The following is a 22,099-nucleotide window of genomic DNA, read 5'->3' as shown; positions in this document are numbered from 1 at the left end:
GTACTAGCCATCTTCCATCTTCCATTCACCATTCCACTCCATTCCAAACCCACTTCTCCCACCTAGAATATCTATCCCACCCCATCCACGAAACTAATCCCCTACCCCTCACCACAGCCTCTCAAACCTCCTCATTAAGCGCCCTCCCCGCCTTCAACAAAATCCCAATACAACTAATATTTCCCCACCACCAAAACGCCGTCCTCAATACACTCGTATTTCTCGTTTCCATAAACGTATATGCGAATCCATATCCGATTCTCGCTAGATTGTAGGATAATCCGAATTGATTGATTGTTTGGATCGGGAGTCCTGCTTGTTGTGCTAGGATCTGGGGGTGTTAGTTTTTATACATCTACTATTCTTAATCTAATACCCCTCTACCCCTCCTTCCTCCCTCCCCTTCTTTCTACCCGAAAAAAAGTAAAATCTGAAAAAAAAAAAAAAAGAAAAAAACTCACAATACACCCCAAAAAGAACGCAAAATGTTCAATACTATTACTCGACGCGCTCTGCACCCTCTTAATCCTGTCCAACTGTCTCTTCGTCAATTTCCCCTCTTTCACCATGCGCTCCCCATATTCCTGAACATCGTAGCGGGGGGATTCATTGTGATCGAATCCGTAGTATTGTTTCCAATGGCGAGAAGCGAGGACAAGGTAAGAGAGAGTCCAGTTTGTGAGGATGTAGGGGACGGCGTGGTTTATGGTTGGGGAGAGGGGGGAGGAGAGGAAACCGATGAAGGTTGTCATTTTTTTTGGACTTGAGGAAATGGGTAAAGAGAAATTGGGGTTTGGGGAATGGAATGATGAGATTTTTGGGGTTGGATGACAATGAATAATGTGAGCTATGATTTAGATGGGGAGGTTGGATAGAATGTCAGATTTTGACGTGTGGTAATGTGATATTTATATCTGCATTTCCGCCCCCAAATTCGGATACTTTTCGGATACTAAATTCTGTCAGCAATCGTCATTATGGAAACACGTCTCACACACGAGCTGGACTCAATAATACGTAAGATTCCAGGATTTGGATGAGTCATAAGATATTATTTCAGTATCAATATCAATTGTTTCGAGAAAAATATAGAGTCGGGACTGCTGGGAAATTTTGATTTTCGTGTAAAGTTATCAATTTTGTATTGTGTTGTAATCTAGATAGAAAAGGTCTGGTAAAAGAAGAGAACGACGACGCATTGATGTATATCATATACTTGAACGCAAAGAAATAGATCAAACACTTTCAAATCCTCCCTATGACTTCAGCAGAAAGAGATACATATCCCGTAAAAACCCAAGTCCCATTTCCTCCAACCTGACCAGCTTTCCATATATCAGCAATCTAAATAATGCCATCTCAAAATCCACCTTTGAAGAAATTCGTAGGCTGAGGGTTTTCAGGTAGATAAGTACCCAAGATTTTGTTCTTCGAAGAGCCTAATAATTTCGATTTTGCCATGTTGAACTTGTTGAAAAGATCCTTAAAATTTCTAAAGTCTTTCTTGGCAAGCTTGTTGGGAGTAGGAGGGTATGTCGTAACAAATTGAACCGAAGGATTGTAACAGGTAGAACCACAACAAACATCCCTAAGACAGATGCCAGTTGTACAGTCTGAATTGTTTTCGCAGGTAATTCCGCAAGTCTATATGATAAGGGAATCAGTATTGCTTATCTGGAACAGATTCCAAGGAAATTCATGAATGTGAGGTATTGATGAGGTAGTGGGAAGCAAAATGAATACATAGACTGAAGACAAAAATCAAGATCGAGATCAGGAAAGAAAAGGAGGTATCAAAAACAAAAGAAGTATTGAATAGCTTATACTCACTCCTGCAGCGACACAGAAACCAGAATCATCGTTTCCTCCACCAGGAATACAAATACCAGCACCACCTCCACAAGCAGAGTTACTATATCCTTGGGCACATGTAGCCGGATTGGCGCAAAGTGGTAATTTATCGTAGAGATAGGTAGTTGGAGTTGGAGCGACAACTACTGAAGGTGTAACTCCCGCACAATCACAGGCGGAGGAATATGCAGCTGCGTCGGTACAATATGATGCGTAAGTAGGAATTGTACCATGATCGGCTGTTGTTTGAGAAGGAACATAGAGATAATCTTCCATATTGGCAGACGTAGTTATCAAAGCAATTCTGTATCAATTAGCGAAGAATATGAATGGAATTAGAACTGACGAACGAAGCATTGGGAGTGACAGTAGTCGCTATGAACTTGGCGCAATCTAATGAACGACTTTGGAGACCAACGTTGATTTCACCGATTGATGTAATGGCATCAGCACATTGATTTTGAGTGCAGATAGCACCCAAAATACCTCTAGCAAAGGCCAGAAAGACCAACAAGCTTGCAGTCCTCATATTGAAAATAATGCCGTTAGTTTGGAAAAGAGAGAGGGACAACGCGTGTACAACAGAAAGGAATGAGAGTATGGAAATGACTTATACTTGTAAATTTTGTTATGCATATCAACGGATGTGAAGAATGTAGAGGCTTAGAATATGAGACCTCGTTGCCAAGTTACTTGACGTCTACCGCGTCCACGAATGCATTTATCCTTGAGCAGATGCAATTTGCACTCAATTATGATGGGAGCACACACTGAGTTTCAAAGGGCTATTGTGTGTTTCTGTACCTACAATGTTTTGCCTTTGACTTCTCAACAAGTCGTATCTTCTTGTATGATATTTTAATACGACAAGAAATAGGAACCTTTCTGCCGCTACGCGCAAAGCTAACGGAATGTTACTTCCAGAAAGTACATTCCAGCCGAGCCATTCTCGCGTGCACTTCCCGTGCCTTCGATGTAACACTTGCAACCAATTATGACGTTTCAGCCTTCAAGTAAAGGTTGGCTTTGGACATCCCTTCGAGGCTAGACGTCAAAGGGATGATTTGCTGCAGCTTCTTCCAACTAGTGATGACTAGGATTTGATATTTCACTCTCGGCCTCCTCTGCCATAGGAGCCACTTGTCATTCAACGACCCAGTGTAAACTTCTGTAGAATCCTGCTTGCAGAAAAGGTATCGATACGATTCTCAAGATACTCCTGGCCGATTGGAGCTGACAGGTTGACATGTTCGTTTGTGTTTCTTAACCATGTTGTTTGCACGTTTTTCGGGATGCATGTCGAATTGGTTGGACCGATCTCGATGTAGCATTGAAAGGCCGTTTGGTTTTCAAAGTTGGATTCGGATATTCCAAAGAATTACAAGATTTCCAAGCTCAAGAGAATATTGTTTGTCAAATTTCCAGGTTGCTTATCAAGATAAATTTAGCTTCCGTGATGTGGAAGAAGATCCTGGTCCGTGCAGATTATTTTGAGCTTAGCCCTGCTTGTCGTGCTTGCTGAGAGATTGGTGGGATTAGCGCACAACCCCACACTAATGTAACTTCACCGATGCTCACCCAAGTGAAGCCTCATTTTTGTAACAAGAGATGTAACCTCAACCTCAGCACTGGGACAAATCAGAATGTTTTCCTTCTATCATTTTCCATTTGCTTTCTTATCAAGAGGTAAGACGTGCTACTTGATTCGACAAGTAATCGGATTAAGAAATTCGAAATGGGTCCCTACATTGAAAAATCACTTTTCACGGGCGTCCAAGTCCAATGGATATTGACCATCATGGGGAAGATGCGCCCCCGTGGGATATGAACAGACGAGGATGAGGAAATGGGAAGGAAAAGATAACTCGTCTGTTTGCTTTTCCAGCGGCAAAAAGTAAAGGTGATTCGAGGAGAATTTCCTTTGGTTTCACTTTTGTGTATTACTTATTTTTGTGTATTTGCATGTCCAACAATTGCTCCGTTGGCCACCAAAAGCTTTTACCTTCCTCTTCCATCAGCTACTTATAGTATGGTTGCGATTGCATGAGAGCGAGCTACTTGACTATCATTCAATATCAAGCTCATAATTCTCAAGTCTATACTTCACCATCAAACACTCCTCGATCGTAGCAAGACGACATCAGAAACGCACCGCAACCTGGGAACATCGACAGAGACCTTTGAGGGAACCTATGAATTCATGATCGCGGAATATTATCTCTTTGCAACTGCTTTTTGAAGGGTTGGCTAGAATCTCATTGCTTCTGGGAACTTAACAGCAGGTTTGTCTCGTTCGCGATCAAAGCAATACACAATACGAAAGCGCATCGCCCAGGTCTTTATTTCATAGCTAGCTTCTCAACCTATCATCCCAAAAGGACGCGATCTCAAAATGGTCTCTGACTTACCTCTGGAATACATCTTTCATCATGTTTTTCTTCCTCCGAAATTGCCGGACAAGGAGGATGAGCGAGAGAAATATGATGTTGTACTTACGCAACTTTGTCAACAGGAGCTTCAAAACTTTCATGATTTCCTGCCAAGTGATCAAAGACAACCAGTCAAAAGGATGATCGGGATGATAGAGGGCATGATTCTTGATTCATCTGCTACTGGCACACTATTTTCAAACATTATCAAAGGTTTAAAAACAATGGAAATTGAAGGTACAGATCTTTAACCCCCCTAAATTTTCTTACTGACCATGCAAAATATACAGATGTTTACGCTTTTCACGTCGAGGCACAAAATGCAGGAATAATAATTCGACGCCTCTCATCAGAGTATTCATTCGAGATGTTTGAGCTATCACCGAGGAATACAGATAACATGGCGACTGTCGGACGATTACGAAGATATTTCCCAGGTCCCGCAATAGCCATCCATCAGAACCGCATCCAAGAAGAATCATTCCAGGAAGCTCTATCTCAGTGCATTGAAGAGCTCTCGCGAGAGACGCCAAATATTGTCCAAGCGAAAACTCGTAAAGCAAAAGTATCTGACATTGAGATTCGAGACACTGTCGACCCATCCCTCATAACCAGCATGCTTGCGGAGTCTCTGCATGCCGTTGGTCGTCGTATTGATATCCACCGCATTCAAAAGAGAACCCGTGATATCGTCCAGTGGAAAGATTGTCTTTATCCCTGGCGTCGTTCACCCCTTTGGCTCCTTCTCCGAGTCTGCCTTCAGACTGGACTTATGAAAAGAGATTGCAATGATCCATCACACTACCAATACAAATCTTTTATGATCTTTTTCATGTCCCAAATTCTAGAACGCGCACTAGAGTCTCCCATGTCCAGAGAAGTATTGTTCATAATGTCGATGAAGGTACAACGGCGCTTAGTCAAACTCGAAAAGTTTATTGACCGTGAGCTACAGCGGCAGATACAGGAGGTGTTGTCCAAAGTCTCATCCTACTTGAAAAACAATGTGCCAATGCTGTCACACCCAATATACCCTGATATCGTTGCACTCAACCTGATAGAAGACACAGCGCTTACCATGAACTTTCTCCGACCTTACCTTGTCCGTTTACTGGCACGAAATCAATCAAAACTAAAACACGCACTTGCTGAACCTTCTTGTCACTTTCGAAACTTTCAATTGAATACACAACTCCCGTATATGAGTACCCAGTCTTTAGGTTCCCAAAATAGAGATCTAATTCACTTGGAGTTGGCAGACATCGAACTGTGGGTTCGAGATCATTTGGCTAGTTGGCTGAGTACACATCAAAAATATGAGTCAAGTTGTATCGCTCTGGCAGATCTCTTATCTACCTACCAGGAAGTCTCTGATGAAGCATATCAAGGGGTTCCCGAAGACCAGTCCGTTAGAATCTTGACTTTGCTCGATCTATGGGTCGCATTAGACAAATGTACAACTTTACAAGAGCCACTTGTAAAGGATTACAAATGTGGATTGACATCAGACTTGTTCGCTCCTCTATTGTTACCTACTAAGCCAGAAATGCTAAGATTAGCCTCTATCGAAGAATACATTACTATTAGAAATGCTGCATCATCCGCCGAGATGCCATGTATCTTCTCCACAACAAGCACTGCGAGAAGCTTTCCTGTTCGCTACTTCGATCAATCGTCCCAGCACCAGAGGTTACTAGAGAGGATCAGCTCTGATGCTCGCTCTGACCGCGAAGCAAAATTGCTCGAGCTAGAGGCAAAGATTCGACAGTACAATTCCTGGAAAGAAAGTGATCAATCGACCGAATGCAGATATGAGAAGGTTATTCGCGGTCGAGGACATAAACGCCATGAAGTCACTGTCCACGCGAGTTATTGTCCGAAATGCAATGCAAAAAATGCGGCCAAGCAAGTCACAATAGATGTTTTTGAATGTCCTCTCCCAGAAAATGTTTTAGAGGCCAAGTCGATAACATTCGAGCTTGACGTGCCTAAAGTCTTTTCAGCTTGGCGCGATAGCACGTATGGGCTTCTAGTGGACACTCTATCATCAAAGCCAAGAGTTTCTCAGAACATCGATTATTACAATTTCAGAAACACTGCTTTGGAGCGTTATGCTCAGAAATCCTTGGGGAGAATTCGCTTGGGGTCTCGTAATAAGCCATTTGTCATTTCTCACTATAAGAACAAGTTTGTTTCTCAGGCTACAGTTGAAAACATCCTGAAACCAACTGGGCTGAACTACATGGTTGTAGATAATGACGGATCCGACCAAATAGCAGTGACGGGTGATTTCTGCGCAAATTTGGGTATCCGAAAGTTATGCACCATGAGATTCGCTCCAGCTTTCATAAAGCTAGAAGCCTTTCTAGAAGACACAAAGTCTACGACCAACGATACTCTTGCAAAACAAGCAGACTGCCCGGCCACATTGACTTTACACGAATTCTATCAATTTGCATCTCTTAGATGTGGGAATTATCTTCAATGGCTTAATATTCTGCGAGAGAGTGAAGCACGATTACTTGATTTGAACTCTGATGAAGTCTTCCAAATACTGACACAGACGGCATGGCAGGTTGGCCCCGCAGCTTGTAAGCTCGCATGCCGAGATTCACACCAAGATCTCGAGGACGAAGCCTTTGGGATACATCTTTTACAGGCTTTAAATTCGATAGTCTCAAGCGTAGAGTCTAATTGGCAGAATGTAAGAGCTGTTCGCGTGGTGATTATACTAACCACTCGGTTGCTCAGTGTCTCAACTAAGGAAAAAGTGCACGAGACCTGTATTCGTCTACTCTTACGTATTCAGATTATTACAATTGCGTGGACTAGAGATGTTGTCCGCATACTCCATGATTGCCAGGAGAAAGATGAGCTTGAATCACTAAAAATTCGAGCCCTTGAACTGGCATTGGCGTGCCATGGTTCATTCGACGTCGAAATCAATAATCTTAATATTTTGCTCAGCTCCGCCGAAACTCAAACTATTTTTATCGAGAGCCTGATCACAGTTCACGATAGACGTCCTGCATTAACTACTGGTCTTGGCAGTATGATCCAATTTGGGTTGAGACGCTTTGATAGATTGAATCATTCCGCCGAATCGATTCTGCGTGGCATCATAATCAATGAAACCGCCGGTATTGACATGACCATTCAATCTCTCTGGTCTGGGTATAAACCTGGAACCCCTTGGAAAGCACTTGATCTGCCAAACGAAAGATGGCTAAGAACGAAAACTGCAACAGTCAATGGCCAAGAATCACTATTTGTTGAATTGAACATTTTAGACGGAGAATTGCTCATCAATGGATCTCCACTTGCTCGTCTACCTCGTGATTATGAATCCCATGCCACTTATCAACGAATCTTCGGACAGGTCAGTGTACATCTCAATGTGTGATCCCCTAAATCTAATTTTATGTGTATACAGAAAATGTTGGATGTTGTCCCATCAACAATGCCCGGCATGGCTTTTGAGACTAGGAAAGATGTATGTGGGCAACAAGTAAGATCAATAGTTCGGTATTTGAACTCAAACACATGCTGACTTTTTTAGGTTCATTTCAAAATGCTCGGCGACGAATTAGTGATTCGAACCCGTAAAGGGGATGAATGCTTTGAGGTTATTCCCAAGCACGTTCTCATAGACGACTTTCAACATTCGTTCACAGAAAACTATATATTTATGCGAAACGATGAGACCGGTGTCATACAACTGAGGCCAGTAGATATGCCATGGAATTCCTCGAACAGTGAATGGAAAATTACACATTCTTCCAACCAAACTTTTCATTTAATCAACGGCTCCATGTCAGCCATTGATATCCGAAGCCCAACAGCTTGCGCTATATCAAAAATCCTCGGAAATTTAGAGACTCTAAGCCACATCAACATGACGCTGAATCACCAAGACAAAATCTTGGAGCTACGCCTCCCCCGCTTCAACCTCGACTTTTCCGTTACTGCAGGAGATTGGAGACTTTTTTCTAAACAATTTCGAGGAATGTCCGTGGACAAAAATCAGGATATTGGTACATTCACTGGCTTGTTTAACAAACTTGTGTTGCGTAGCAACGACGACGCAACGCGAGTTGTGGTCGTTCCAGACGGCGAGATTGTATTTACGCGAGAAAATGAACATGTTCAAGTGAAAATCGATACAGCATTTACGAGCTCCTGTAGTTATCATGACTATCGAATCGACCCTCAACTTGGCCGTCTGATTGATAATGGAAGCCTGAAAACTTGTTTATTCAGATTATATCTTCATTCTATAACCTCAGATGTTATACCAGATGCCCTCACAGGCAAGACTGGCACGGAAGAAGCATTGAATGGGTTAACTTCCTCATCTGTATGGTCATTCTCAACGCTTTCCTCTAGCGAGATAGGGTTGCTACTGAAGTTGAGAGATTTATCTCCACAAGTTGAATACTATCCAGCACATAAAAAATCTATGCAGATGATTTCGTGGAAAAATCTCCCAGTATTATCTCAACATGAACGATTCTGCAAGCAAGTCGATCTCATTTTCACACATGCTAAGAAACTCGTGCCATTTCAAACTGCGTCCGATAAGGAGTACCCGATTCCCAAATCAAACGATCGCAGCAATCCTATCCTGATTTCGGCGGCTATCATTAGGAATGCTGTTTATCGCGTCGATGGCTTTGGGGCAGAGGAGTTTACCACGATTAAAGATAAAGTATACGACTCTCGGGACGGAAACTGTGATGAAAGTCGACGTGCAGATATATACCAAACCGCAGCGTTGGTATATTCGTGGTCACAGAACTTGAAGGTTTATACGGGTTTATTAGGAATCATGAGTTCTTTGTCAAGTCACATCATTGGACCTGGTGCAATCTCAGAAAATATCATTGGATACGATTCAAAGTGGTTAGATACACCCGAGTCTTTCTTGTCTGAAACTTGGTGTGCAATCTATCAGCAGCTATCAGCAAGTATTGAAACTCGAGATAAGTATAAAATCATGATCTTCTTGTCCACGTTGATCTTCTCGAAAAATGTCGACCATTCGCTCGTCCATACATTTTTAGCATTTGCTACAATGCCGATTTTTGATTGCATCAAAATACCTCAATATCAGCTTTTCCCTCTGTGCGAAGGGTTCGAGCCTGACAGAAATTCACTTAAAGCTCTCATCGGCGCTCAGAAATACGGCTATGAGAACACACCTGCAAGCAAGCTTGTCAAGAAAGAAGCCGAAACTGAATGGGAGGTTCACAGTCGAAGACAGCAGACTTATATTGACCAAAATGAATGTGCTGTTGAAACAGCCCTTCAACATCTTTTGCTTCAATGGCCAACTGACAAGCCTATTGCGTCCACGGATAAACATTGTCAAACATACATTGACATAAAAACTGCCACGGTTCAAGCCCAAGCAAAATTTTCGTCTTGGTTTAAAAACAGCAAATTCAAGGAATACATCCTGCTCCTGGAATCAGCTCTCAAGAACTCAAACTCAATTGATTGCATGATCACTCAGCGATGGTCAGATTATGCAAGGCCCACCAGTAATTATAATCCGAACTTTGCTTATATTACCCTCAGGAATCTTCTCCAAAATGAACCTCCAACTCTTATTGGTGAAAATGGATTGTTCCAGTTCGGTTCACTTCTGGTTAAGATATCCAAATCGTTGGGCAATGATAAAAATCATATAAAAGTCTCAGAGCTCTTGGTGGAACTTTCTCGATACACTTCCGGAACATTTGAGAATCAATACAGCCATCACCTACAACAAAGTCTGGATGCTTTGCACGAGATACCATGTTTTAAATTAAATCCCGCGGTGTCAGCTCACGATTTCTCAGACTTTTTGGAAAGAAGTCAGGCACTGGTAGACAGCATGTACCTCAGAATTAAAGAGCATTTGTTAAGTTCCATAAGCGTGTTCGGAGCTACAGAGAACACGACGATGCTTCCGCGCCTTTCTAGAACCACAATTCTTGCTCTTATTGCAACTTCGCATCCTATAAAGCTCTCGCAACAGTGGAAGCAGGCAATTGTGCATTTTGGCCTGGCTATAACTGCCCTGCAACGTCTGAAGCGTCTGGTGGCTTGTTGTAGCAATAAAGCAGAGCTTCTCATGGAACTTTCAAACTCGGGACATCAAGGGTGGGACCCGTTGTTGCATCCGGACTGGCTACTACTTGAATTGGAGAACGGAATTCTGATTCGCAAAGATCAGGCTGATATCAGTAGTGAAATGATCGACCCATCATCAGGCGCGAACTCTGTCATGCAATTGAACATGGGGCTTGGAAAATCTTCAGTCATTGTTCCACTTGTGGCATCGGCTCTGGCAGACAAGACAAAGTTATGTCGCGTCGTAGTTCTCAGAGCGCTGTCTAGACAGATGAGAGAATTGTTAGTAAGAAAGCTTGGTAATATGATCAATCGCCGTATATATTTTGTACCAATCTCACGTGCGCTACAAATGAGTGCTGAAGGGGCAAAGCAGCTCCGAGAAATTTACGAGACTTGCATGGCTTCCGGTGGCGTACTTCTAGTACAGCCAGAGCATTTACTGTCTTTTGAGTTAATGGGTCTTGAGATGGTACTTTCTGGAGATCAAGATGCAAAGGTTGTTGGTAAGGTAATCAATGACACCCAAGCATGGCTACTCAAGAATTGCCGGGATATCCTAGATGAGAGTGACGAGATATTGAGTGTACGATTTGAATTGATTTATACCCTTGGCAGACAAATGCCTATCGAGTTTGCTCCTAACCGTTGGGTGCTAATTCAAAGAATATTGTCGATATTGACTTCTTGTATCAAGAAACTTGATCGAAAATACAAAGATGATTTCGAAATAGAGAATTTGCCGGATATTAGTGGTAAATTTGCGAGATTTCGGATCCTACAGCCCGAACTCGGTGATTTACTTCTTAAAAGGGTGGTACAATCTATCTGCGATGAAGGACTCCCTGGATTATCATTCTTCCAATTTACCAAGAGCAATCGAGACCTCTTATACCGATTTATCACAGATTCCAAGATAGATGAAGAAGTAATTCAGCATTCGATATTCGATGCTGACTCCACGAAAATGGGCCTTCTACTCCTTCGAGGTCTCTTTGCACACGGAGTTCTACACTTCGCCTTTTCACATAAGAGGTTTCGGGTTGATTTCGGTTTGGATTTGAAACGATCATCACTAGCAGTCCCATACCATGGGAAAGATGTGCCTGCAGCCGCAGCAGAGTTTAGCCATCCAGAAATGACTATTTTATTGACTTGCCTTTCCTACTATTACGAAGGGCTATCCAAAAGCCAAGCAATACGGTGTTTTCGAGAGCTTTTGAGATCGGACAACAGTCAAGGAGAATACGAGAAGTGGACCAGAGATTGCTCCAACATTGAGACTGAATTCAAGCAATTAAGTGGCGTCAATCTTGATAACCTACATCAATGGTCTGAACATGTATACGCACATTTAAGGCGTTCCAAAGAAATGATAGATTTCTATCTAAATCACCTCGTTTTCCCAAAGGAGATGAAGGAATTTCCCAAGAAACTTTCTTCATCGGGTTGGGATATTGCTCGGATCAAAAACCACCCGCTCACTGGCTTCAGCGGAACAAACGACAGCAAGTATATCCTCCCGCTCTCAATACAGCAACGAGATCTAGAAGAACAACTTTCAACAAATGCAGAAGTGCTCGCATGCTTATTGCAGTCTGAAAACAAATTTGATTCCACGGTCAAGAGTGAAGATTTCAATGCGGAAATCCTCCTAAACCTTGCCGTAACGTCGAAACCTACAATAAGGGTAATTCTTGATGTTGGGGCACAGGTTTTGGAGCTAAAAAATGAAGAGGTTGCTAGTAGATGGTTAGCAAAACTTCCAGTTACTGAGGTACACGCGGCGGTATTCTTTGATTCTTCAGATGAGCTTTGCGTTCTGAACCGTGATGGGGTGACCGAACCCCTCACTATCTCGCCATTTGCTAAGCAGATGGACCGATGTGTGATTTATCTCGATGAATCTCACACACGTGGAACAGACTTGAAACTTCCAGTCAGCTATCGTGCTATTGTTACACTTGGACCAGATCTGAACAAAGATCGTCTCGCACAAGGTAAGAAGTATCTGATTATATAGACAAAATTATAACTAACACCTATATGACAGCATGTAAGCGTATGAGAAAACTGGGAAAGGGCCAGTCAGTATTATTTTGTGCGCCGAAAGATATCCAACGAAAAATAATACACTCCACGAACATGACCCAGTCTGACCAAATCGAAGTCAAGCATGTTCTTTTGTGGTGTATAAGAAATACATTAGACCAAGTTCGAAAGTCTGTTGTACCTTGGGCAATTCAAGGAAAGCGTCATTATGAGCGACTTGAGGCTCTAAGCGCAAATCCTGGTATTGTCCCTGCATCTATTCAAGAAGACGAAGCACAGAGCCTGGAAGAGAGATACGGATTCGGCAAAGAAAAAGCTGACGGGCGTTGGCTGGCTGACACAGCTCCTAACACAGACATGGAATACTCTGCCGAACTCATCGCTATTCGGAAGAAATGTGCCCAATTTGGTTTTAATTCTTTTGCAGGTGCCAGTTTACACGAAGAACAAGAACGTGAATTGCAACCAGAGAAAGAATGGGAGATACAGCGTGAGCATGCCCCAAGTGTACCAGCTTCAAAACATAAATTGCATGCCGATGTCAGAAATCTGGCCACGACCGGTGTTATGGTCCACAGCGCTCCGAGTGGATTTTTGCCTGCTTTTGATGTTTTCAAGAACACATCAGCAAAAGGATTATTCGATATATCCAAGTGGCCCAGGGATCTTTGGGTCACTCGAGACTTTGCGCAGACTGTGGTAATGCACAAATTTGGCGAGATTGATACATTTTTACGTCCTGTCAACTGGGTCGTTACATCTGAGGGCAAAAATGGTTTGTCATTCTGTGTAATATTTAGCCCTTTCGAAGTTCAAGAGTTACGCTTTGTCATAGAACAACATAAGAAAGTCATTTTGAGCATCTATTCGCCACGCTTGAGCCTCTCTTCAAGGTCATTCGAGAGCCTTGATGTTCACAAAATTCCAAAAGGTTCGAAGCTACCATCAATTCATCCACGTATTATCATGCTTTTAAACCTTTTTGCTGGGCAGCTATATCTTCGAAGCCACGATGAATACATTCGCCTTTGCCAATTCCTCGGACTCTGTTATTATCCGCCTCAGAATGACGTCGAGATTGGTTGTGATAATTTTGTTCCTTTATCAAATCGTGCATCGTTCGATCCCGTTATGAAGGAGGTTTGCCCTTTCGAGGAGAGTCCGGTTGATTTTCTACAAAAAGTATTTGCGTTGAGACGAAAAGGGCAGAGTTTTGAGAATACACATATGGGCAGGATCCTGAATGGAGAGTTATTGAGTAGGAATGATTTCGATGACGATGGAGGTGGAGGTGGAGGTGAAATTGACGGAGAGATTGAAGATGGTGGGACCGTTGAATGAAAGCGATGGGAGCAACGGAATTAAAGGGTTAACGAGATTGATGAGCGCCTGAGTGATGAAGACTTGTTCAGTAAGATTCATTGCCTTTGAATCACTTGCAACTTCACACAGCTATTTGTATTGTAGAATATTAAGATTCCCTTGCTGAGAGACCAATTGTTTGCTCTTTGTCCTGCTTATCAGATCGCTGCGTAGACGATGATGTAGATTGAGTTTATTATAAGATTATCGAAATCTAGAAGTCCACTAATTGACAAAGCCAATGGGCAATTAAACTCAGGAATTATTTTGCTTTCTTTGTTATCGAAACTGCCATAGGACAGCTTCTACGCAAATATAATGCTTGCTGGGTGGGGCTCAGGAGTGAATACGCGGGGTTTTATTGGTCAATAGCGCCTGCACCTACATTCCTATTGTTATCGCGTTCCGCATTACAAATAATACTTTTAAAGAATTATTAAACCTTCCATCTTTTATCGTAAAATGAGAACGTGCATACACAGAAATGGCATCGATCTTAAAATGGGCAAGAGCAGCGACCAGAAGATCGCCATCCGCGCCATTGCGGTTCCCCACGACGGGGTATGAATTGACCAGCGATGCTCAACCACTTGACGAGGAACAACTCGAGGGATTCAAAAGGGGGCTATATTGTCCTGTAAACATTGGAGATATATTTATGTCTAAATACCAAGTCGTTGGAAAGCTTGGATATGGCATGACGTCTACTGTTTGGTTGGCGCGTAATCTTCAGTGTGTTTTCATGTCACATGTATATCCATATACTAACGACTTAGAGCTCATGAACACGTTTCCCTTAAAATCTACACTCGTGACGGAGATCCACAGGAAGAATTCGAGAATTATAAACGTTTAAGGAAAGGCAACAATTCCCATCCCGGGTTTCCACATATTAGGACAGCCCTTGAGATATTTACAATACCCCGTATAGGCGGCGACCATACTTGTCTTGTGCAAAAACCGATGTGGGAAAGCTTTAGAGAACTTAAATATCGTCTTCCAAACCATTGTTTTACGGAGAAGATATTAAAGGGTGCGTTGAAACAGTTGTTTTTGGCTTTGGATTATTTGCACACTGAATGTCAGCTTGTTCATACGGGTATGGAAGATTTATTCTCTCTTTTCCTCTAGGGGCTTTTGGAAAGTATTAATGATATCTTATAGATATCAAAGCAGATAACATCCTATCTGAAATTGAGGACGAATCCATTCTCGACGCCTTTACAGAAGCGGAGATGAATTCTCCTTCACCTCGCAAGGTGATTGATGGTGTGACTGTGTATGCGTCACGAAAATTCGATATCCCAAGAGTTTTTGGTGATTCTGTGTTGAGCGACTTTGGCTCTGCGGTTCGGGGGGATGTGAAAAGGAATCATGGTGCAGGACCTCAAATCTATAGAGTCGGTACACAACCAGGTTTGGAAATACGTACTGATTAATTAACAGACACCGGAAGTCATGATTAAATCACCTTGGAGTTATCCGATCGATATATGGAACGTAGGAGCAATGATATGGGATCTCTTTGAGGGAAGACATATGTTCCATGGTGAAGATAGCGATGGAAAAGGCTATTCCACTCGTGCACATTTAGCAGAGGTTATTGGAATGTTGGGATCTCCCCCTATGGATTTTCTCGAAAGAGGTTTACGAACTCCTGAGTTCTTTGATAAACAAGGTATATAACTCAAAGCCAAGTTGTATTGAAAGCCAAGCTAAATCGTGATTGTATAGGTAAATGGATAGCAGATATGCCTATTGCAAAGGATATGGAATTGGAGAAGATGGAAGTACGTCTTCAGGGTAGGAATCAGGAGATGTTTTTGAATATGATGCGTGGTATGCTTCAATGGCGACCGGAAGATAGGAGGTCTGCTAGACAATTAGCTGATGATCCTTGGATTAATGATGTAATTGATTAGGTTGAATATTAAATGAAGAACTTATCATGAATAAGTTCTTTATAATTTTCTTTTTATAAGGTTTTCTATCAAAAAGGTATTATGAATAAGTTTTAATAGAATATTACACTCATGAGTTTATTTCTATAAGATATAGAAAAGAGGGTAAATACATATTGAAGGGGATAAAAAGCTTGATTGTATTTCCTATAAAAGATTAAAGCTATTTAAGGTATTAGAAAGCTAAAAACCATATTAGAGGGGGCTGTAGTGGTGTAGTATTCACTCTGATATCTGATGTATATTTATATTATTAAGAGATTATTATATTAACTTCAAATCTCAAATTTATTAATCGTTATTATTATTATATAAACATTTATATTATGTTATATGTTTTTTCAATAATCTCTTTATATAATATATATAAAAACAAATAATATTGATATATTATTAAGTATTAGTATTAAAAATCTATTAATTAAAAACTATAGCTCTATTATTGAAAGATTTATATATTAAGAATAAAACTAAAGCTTATTAATAGTTATTATAATATAAAAAGAATTAAATAATATCATATGTTTTTTATACTGTATTTATCTAAATTATATAAGAAAACAAATAAAATTAATATTAGAAATTTAATAAATTAAAATCTTAATTGATATATTAGATACAAAGCTAAAGCTTACTAATAATAACTATTATTATAATAATAATAAAATTGAGTATTATTTGTTTTTTATATTTTATTTATATTAACTTTACAAAAAAACATATAATATTAATATTATTTTTAGTATTGATATTAAGAAGCTTTTAAAAGAAATATATAAGAATTTTATTAAGATATCTAATATAATTAAAAGTTATTAATTGTTATTATTATTATAGTATGAATATCTATATGATATTATATGTTTTTTATATTACATTTACGAAAATCATATGAAAAAACAAACAATATTAATACAATATTCGATAATAAGGATTTGAAGTAAGATTTATATTTATATTTTCAAAATATTTTAAGATTAACTAGAAGCTCAACTTAAGATTATTAACTAATATTATAAAAATATAAGTACTTTTATAATATTATATATTTTTTATTTCATATCTATTAATAATTTAGAGAAAAACAAATAATATTAATAATATATTAAGTATTAGTATAAGAAATATCTAAATGAAATTATATACTCTTACTATATTGAGTTAGGAAAATAATAATTATACATTATCAATTTTGTAATATAAATATTTTGATAATATTATACGTTTCTTATATTATTTCTTTCAATTTTATATTAGAAAACAAATAATATAAATACTATATTAAGTAATAAAATTGTAAATTATAAAATAAGATCTATATCTATATTATTAAGAGATTATTTATAAGATTAAAAACTAAAGATTGTTACTTATTATTGATATTATATATATATTTCTCTAGTATTATATGTTTTTATTATCATTTCTTTAAAGAGAATAGAGAAAAACAAATAATATAAGGAGTCTATTTAATAAAATCGATGTTTATGTTTGAAAAAGATTTTTTAATTAGATTATAAACTAAAACTATAAATTATTATTTATATAATATAAAATTTTCTATGATATTATTTGTTTTTATAAGAGCATTATATATAATATATAAAGAAACATATAATATTAATATTTAATTAAGTTGCATCAAAAGCTCATTAAATAAAATCTATAATAAATATATAATCAAAGACTATTATTTATTATCTCTATAGTATAAACATTTTTTAGATATTATCTGTTTTTCTTATTATTTTTTTATATATTATATCGAAAAACAAATAATATAAATAGTTATAGTATTAAGTATTAATTATAATCGTTTATTAATTGAAATTAATATCTATATTACTATATGACTATAATAGATATGTGATATAATAAAAGATAATTGATTATTATCTCTAGAATAAAAACATTTCCCTAGTATTATATGTTTTTATTATTATTTCTTTACATATTTCATAAGAAAACAAATAACATTAATAGTATAGTAAGTATTACTATATAATTTTATAAGATTTATATAAATAATATAAACTAAAGACGTATTAATTATTAGAATTATAATATTATCTATATAAAAACAAATAATATTAAAATTATCTTAAGTATTAGAATTAAGAGTTTATTAAATGAAAACTATATTTACATTATTAGGATATATACCCGAAAATAAATACTAGATATATAACCTCTTTATAGTTTAGAGAAAAACAATCTGCTTTTTTATTTAAAATCTTAAAGTGTACTATATATAAACTATACTATTTAGATTCTTTCTGTTCTTTTCTTTATTAAAGATAACCTTCTATAATAATTTATTTTATAACTTTCCTACTTTTCTATAATAAATAAATCAATATCATTGATTATTAAAATAATATTAATTGTTTTTTATATTAGAATTATAAAAGATATTCTAAAAAACAAATAATATTTAAATAAAGAAATACAAAATAAATTATATACTTATATTGTTAGGAAAATAGTATAAAAGATAAAGATACAAAGGATTAATTATTATTATTATTGTTATAATATAAATAAACGTTTAATTTTATATGTTTTCTTCGTTAATTCTTTATATATTATATCAAAAAACAAATAATATTAAAATCATATTAATTATTAGTATTAAGAATCTTTTAAATGAGATTCATATCTATATTATTAAGAGATCATTAATTATAATTATCATAGTAATGATATTTCAATAATTTTTAATATTTCTTATATGTTTTTATATTACATTCATATATTTTAAAATAGAAAAACAAATAATATCAATATCCTATTAAGTATTAGTATTAAAAACTATTAAGATAAGTCTATATTTATACTATTTAGATACTATTATATTAGATATATAATTGAAGTATAAATCATTTTTAGTTTATTATTATTATTGTAATGTTATTTGTTTTTTATATTCTCTCTTTATACAGGATATAGAAAAACAAATAATATTTATATTATATTGAATAATAATATAAAAAAACTATTAAATAAAGATTTTACTTATAAAATCAAAATAGAGTAAAATTAAATCTTTTTATAGATATCTATATAATAATAAATGTTTTTTATACTATATCTAGAGCTACTATACAGAAAAACAAATAATATTAATACTATATTTAATATTAGTATTTAAACTCTTTTAAACAGGATATATAATATTGCTTGAGTATAATAGTATAAAATATATAAAATCAAAGATTTTAATTTTTAATATTATAGTATAAGAATTTATATAAGATTATATGTTTTTTATATTATTTGTATAAATATTATTTTTAAAAACAAATAATATTAAGATCATATTAAGTAGAAAAGTATTATATTCATTTCTATTTATATAGTAAATTTAACATTTCTTACCTATAAAGTTATTTCGATTTTTATTTGTTTTTCATATTTTAATTTTATAAATATAGATGAATAATCTTAAATCTTTAGGCTATTATATATAGTATACTAAACGAGAGAACTAGTCTTAATATTTATGAGTTAATTCTCCCTATATATAAGTAGCTTTTCTAAAAGAATATAATATTAATAATCAAAATCTATTATTATAGATAATAAGTCATTTATATACTTTTTAAACCGGTTTTTTTTATATAAAAAAGCTTTAATAGTATATCTTATTAAGAAAAACAATTCCTGAGAGAATTTATTAAGAAGACTTATTGAAAACGTATTATAGATAAGCTTTTAATAAAAAGGGATATTATATATAACTTTCTATAAACATCTACTATTATAGTCTAATCAAGTACTAAGTGAAACATTTAGATATAACATTAATGCCTTTATATAGCTCTATACTCTCGTCAAGGTCTTTACCGTAACTCGAACCCCTTTCGAATCCATCTTCGGCATCGCGACCTGGTAGTCATGAATAAAAGCTACATCACTCTCGTCTGTTTCGAATAGTTTCATATCAAACCTGGTGATCAGAGCAGCTGTAACCAGATATAGTTCTGCGCGAGCAAGTTCGATGCCTATGCAGATACGACCACCTTTACCAAACGCCATTTGATACTTGCGACGCTCGCGGCCCTCGTCACCTAGCCAGCGTTCTGGGTCAAACACAAAGGGATCTGGGAAAACAGTCTCGGCTGTGTGGGCGCTCAAAGTTGTTATGCTAATAGGTGTGCCAGCGGGTATCTTGTAAGATTTTCCTTTGTTTATCGTCGATTTAACATGTGAGGAAGGAGTATATGTCAATTGTTCATGTGCGATACGAGCCGTCCTAGCTGTGACACCAAAAGATAGACGATTTCCTTCTTCAATGACCGCTGAGAGATATGGAAGATGCTCAAGTGTTGCCCAGGAAGTAGAGGTTTCAGCCGTATCAAGTTCAGCCCGAAGTTTCTTGATGATTGCTGGATTTTTAAGCAGATGGTAAAAGATTATTTTTAGCGTTTGGGCAGGTGATTCTGTCCCAGCTAAAGCCGAAAGTGATCCTTCCTGTTGAAGACGAAGCAAGGCCTTTTCTGGTGGAGGTAGAATAGCACTATCAAGTACTGAGGCGAAGACAGACTCTTTCTTTCTTGGACCTAGAAACTTCTCACTACTGACCTCAGATAACTTCGCGCTCATAATACTGGTCAACTCGGTGCGGACTCTCTGTCATTTCAAGTCAATAATGGTTGGTTGCGTTTGAAGACCACTAGAAGCTTACATCAAAAAGTGCATGCATATCTACTAGACCCGGTGGCATGATTGGTTTGCTTATTGATAATGGAAGGGATTCTAAGAAATCTGGAATCCAAGGTAGATGCTTGTTTATATTAATTCCCATTAGAAGCTGACAGCTATTATGACGAAGAACAGCAGCTTGGGTTTCATCTGATAGAACATCAACTTGATGAGCGAACAAGAAGTTTGTAACGACACTGCTTAGAATTAGCCCCTTAATGCATATATATATATCATTCAAACTGTACTCATTGGAAAAAGCAAAAAATAGATCTGATAAATTAGTGGGCGTATCCTCTTTCACATGCTTCTCAATCATTTGACACAGATGTTCCACCTTCTTGTTGATTAATGGTTCAAGGTGTAGAACATTTCGTTTACTGAAAAAGGGGCTCAATGCAGCGCGTCGCTTTCGGTGAAGGTCGTAACGAGCTGTCGTTCCCACACCTCCTGGGATTCTAAGAGTTCGCAGTTGATATTCATACTTGTCTCTGGGTGAGGTTGATGGAGCGTAAACAGTATCTAGAAAACCAACATCCTGTATGTGAAGTTCATCTGGAGTGATTCGAACGATAGGTCCTTTTGTGATTTCGAGGTCAGTAGTGATCAATATGTAAGATCTTACGTAGTTCTTTTATCTTACCATATTGCTTATGGAGTTCTTGTATTTTAAAGACGTATTGTCCTGGCTGAATAACATCAAAGTAGAATTCATACCACCAGGTGAGTGCTGCAAGTTTAGGTCCTGGAATATGAGCTAGGGAATGAAAATAGAGACGACGAATGGCTTCGACAATCGTCACAATCAATGACAAAATTACCGTTGTGCCTAAAAGCTGAGCGAAAGCCATTTCGAATTATTTTAGAAGCTGGAAAGCTGCTAACGGTTAGTTGTTTCGAGGTAAATTTTTAAAAGGGACATTATGGAAAAGAAATAAGCAGGACTCACGGCGAAAAGTGCGGGTTTTGCAGAAATTTCGATTTTCGGTGAGTGTTAGCAATCATCATGCACCAAAAAATCACCAACATTTGGAAGCTGACATTTGGTGAGGTCAATGTTACCCCACCGAACGCTCAGCGGCCTCTGGACAAAGGCAGCCATTTCCGGTCGGAGGATGTTATAAATGGGTTAGATGAAGATCCCAATTCGTCGTCTTACTTGTATTAATTTAATTAGATATACCTACTGGCTGTCTTATCTTATTACGATCAGAACGACAAGAAAAAGATTCGCGTGGCTCGATTTAGGCCTAGGAAGAGTTAAAGAATGTCGATATTTTTTTCCAGAGGTAGTATAGAACAGATTCGGGAATGGGGCTAGGTACTCTACTAGCTTTATATATTTAAGCGTCTTTGATTTACATACAGACTATAGAATGTATTATTTCTAGAGTCCTAGACTTCTTTTCCGAGGAATAGTAATAAAAGCTCTAGAAGATAATCTTCCTACTCATAATATAATTAGATGAGTAGTTATTATTCGATTCCGACTAATAAGTAAGACTTCTTAAAGTATTTAAGAGATATTTCGAGTAGTCTCTATAAGTTTTTAATGAAAAAATATATAAATACGTTTTTTTAAAAAAAAAGTAATAGTAATAAGTTTTCCTTTAAATAATTTCT

General features: G+C 37.3%; 5 protein-coding genes across 5 annotated transcripts; 2 read left to right on the top strand and 3 right to left on the bottom strand.

The window, feature by feature from the left end:
* Window positions 1–62: 62 nt before the first annotated feature.
* On the bottom strand, window positions 63–866 carry EAE98_006311 (uncharacterized protein). The gene is made up of 2 exons (XM_038953934.1): window positions 462–866; window positions 63–331 (listed from the first exon to the last, which is right to left on the bottom strand). The coding sequence occupies exons 1-2, from the start codon at window positions 750–752 to the stop codon at window positions 122–124; spliced, it is 501 nt and encodes a 166-aa protein (XP_038809724.1). The 5' UTR covers window positions 753–866; the 3' UTR covers window positions 63–121.
* Window positions 867–1,124: 258 nt separating this feature from the next.
* On the bottom strand, window positions 1,125–2,834 carry EAE98_006310 (uncharacterized protein). Its single transcript, XM_038953933.1, has 3 exons — window positions 2,202–2,834; window positions 1,831–2,155; window positions 1,125–1,644 (listed from the first exon to the last, which is right to left on the bottom strand). Exons 1-3 carry the CDS (start codon window positions 2,378–2,380, stop codon window positions 1,360–1,362), a joined length of 789 nt encoding a protein of 262 aa, XP_038809723.1. The 5' UTR covers window positions 2,381–2,834; the 3' UTR covers window positions 1,125–1,359.
* Window positions 2,835–4,243: 1,409 nt separating this feature from the next.
* EAE98_006309 (uncharacterized protein) lies at window positions 4,244–14,035 on the top strand (the record flags this gene model as incomplete). The annotated part of the gene is made up of 5 exons (XM_038953932.1): window positions 4,244–4,517; window positions 4,571–7,659; window positions 7,714–7,788; window positions 7,840–12,397; window positions 12,451–14,035. 5 exons carry the CDS (start codon window positions 4,244–4,246, stop codon window positions 13,788–13,790), a joined length of 9,336 nt encoding a protein of 3,111 aa, XP_038809722.1. The 3' UTR covers window positions 13,791–14,035.
* A 260-nt stretch (window positions 14,036–14,295) lies between these two features.
* EAE98_006308 (uncharacterized protein) lies at window positions 14,296–15,827 on the top strand (the record flags this gene model as incomplete). Its single annotated transcript, XM_038953931.1, has 5 exons — window positions 14,296–14,543; window positions 14,588–14,910; window positions 14,976–15,211; window positions 15,258–15,489; window positions 15,546–15,827. The coding sequence occupies 5 exons, from the start codon at window positions 14,296–14,298 to the stop codon at window positions 15,731–15,733; spliced, it is 1,227 nt and encodes a 408-aa protein (XP_038809721.1). The 3' UTR covers window positions 15,734–15,827.
* A 3,767-nt stretch (window positions 15,828–19,594) lies between these two features.
* EAE98_006307 (uncharacterized protein) lies at window positions 19,595–21,327 on the bottom strand (the record flags this gene model as incomplete). Its single annotated transcript, XM_038953930.1, has 4 exons — window positions 19,595–20,404; window positions 20,460–20,673; window positions 20,725–21,055; window positions 21,120–21,327. 4 exons carry the CDS (start codon window positions 21,325–21,327, stop codon window positions 19,595–19,597), a joined length of 1,563 nt encoding a protein of 520 aa, XP_038809720.1.
* Window positions 21,328–22,099: the final 772 nt, after the last annotated feature.

This window comes from Botrytis deweyae, assembly GCF_014898535.1.
Source record: "Botrytis deweyae strain B1 chromosome Unknown BDEW_013, whole genome shotgun sequence".
Classification (NCBI taxonomy): Eukaryota; Fungi; Ascomycota; class Leotiomycetes; order Helotiales; family Sclerotiniaceae; genus Botrytis; species Botrytis deweyae.
Note: the sequence above shows the minus strand (reverse complement) of the source record. Positions and strands in the feature narration are given on the sequence as shown.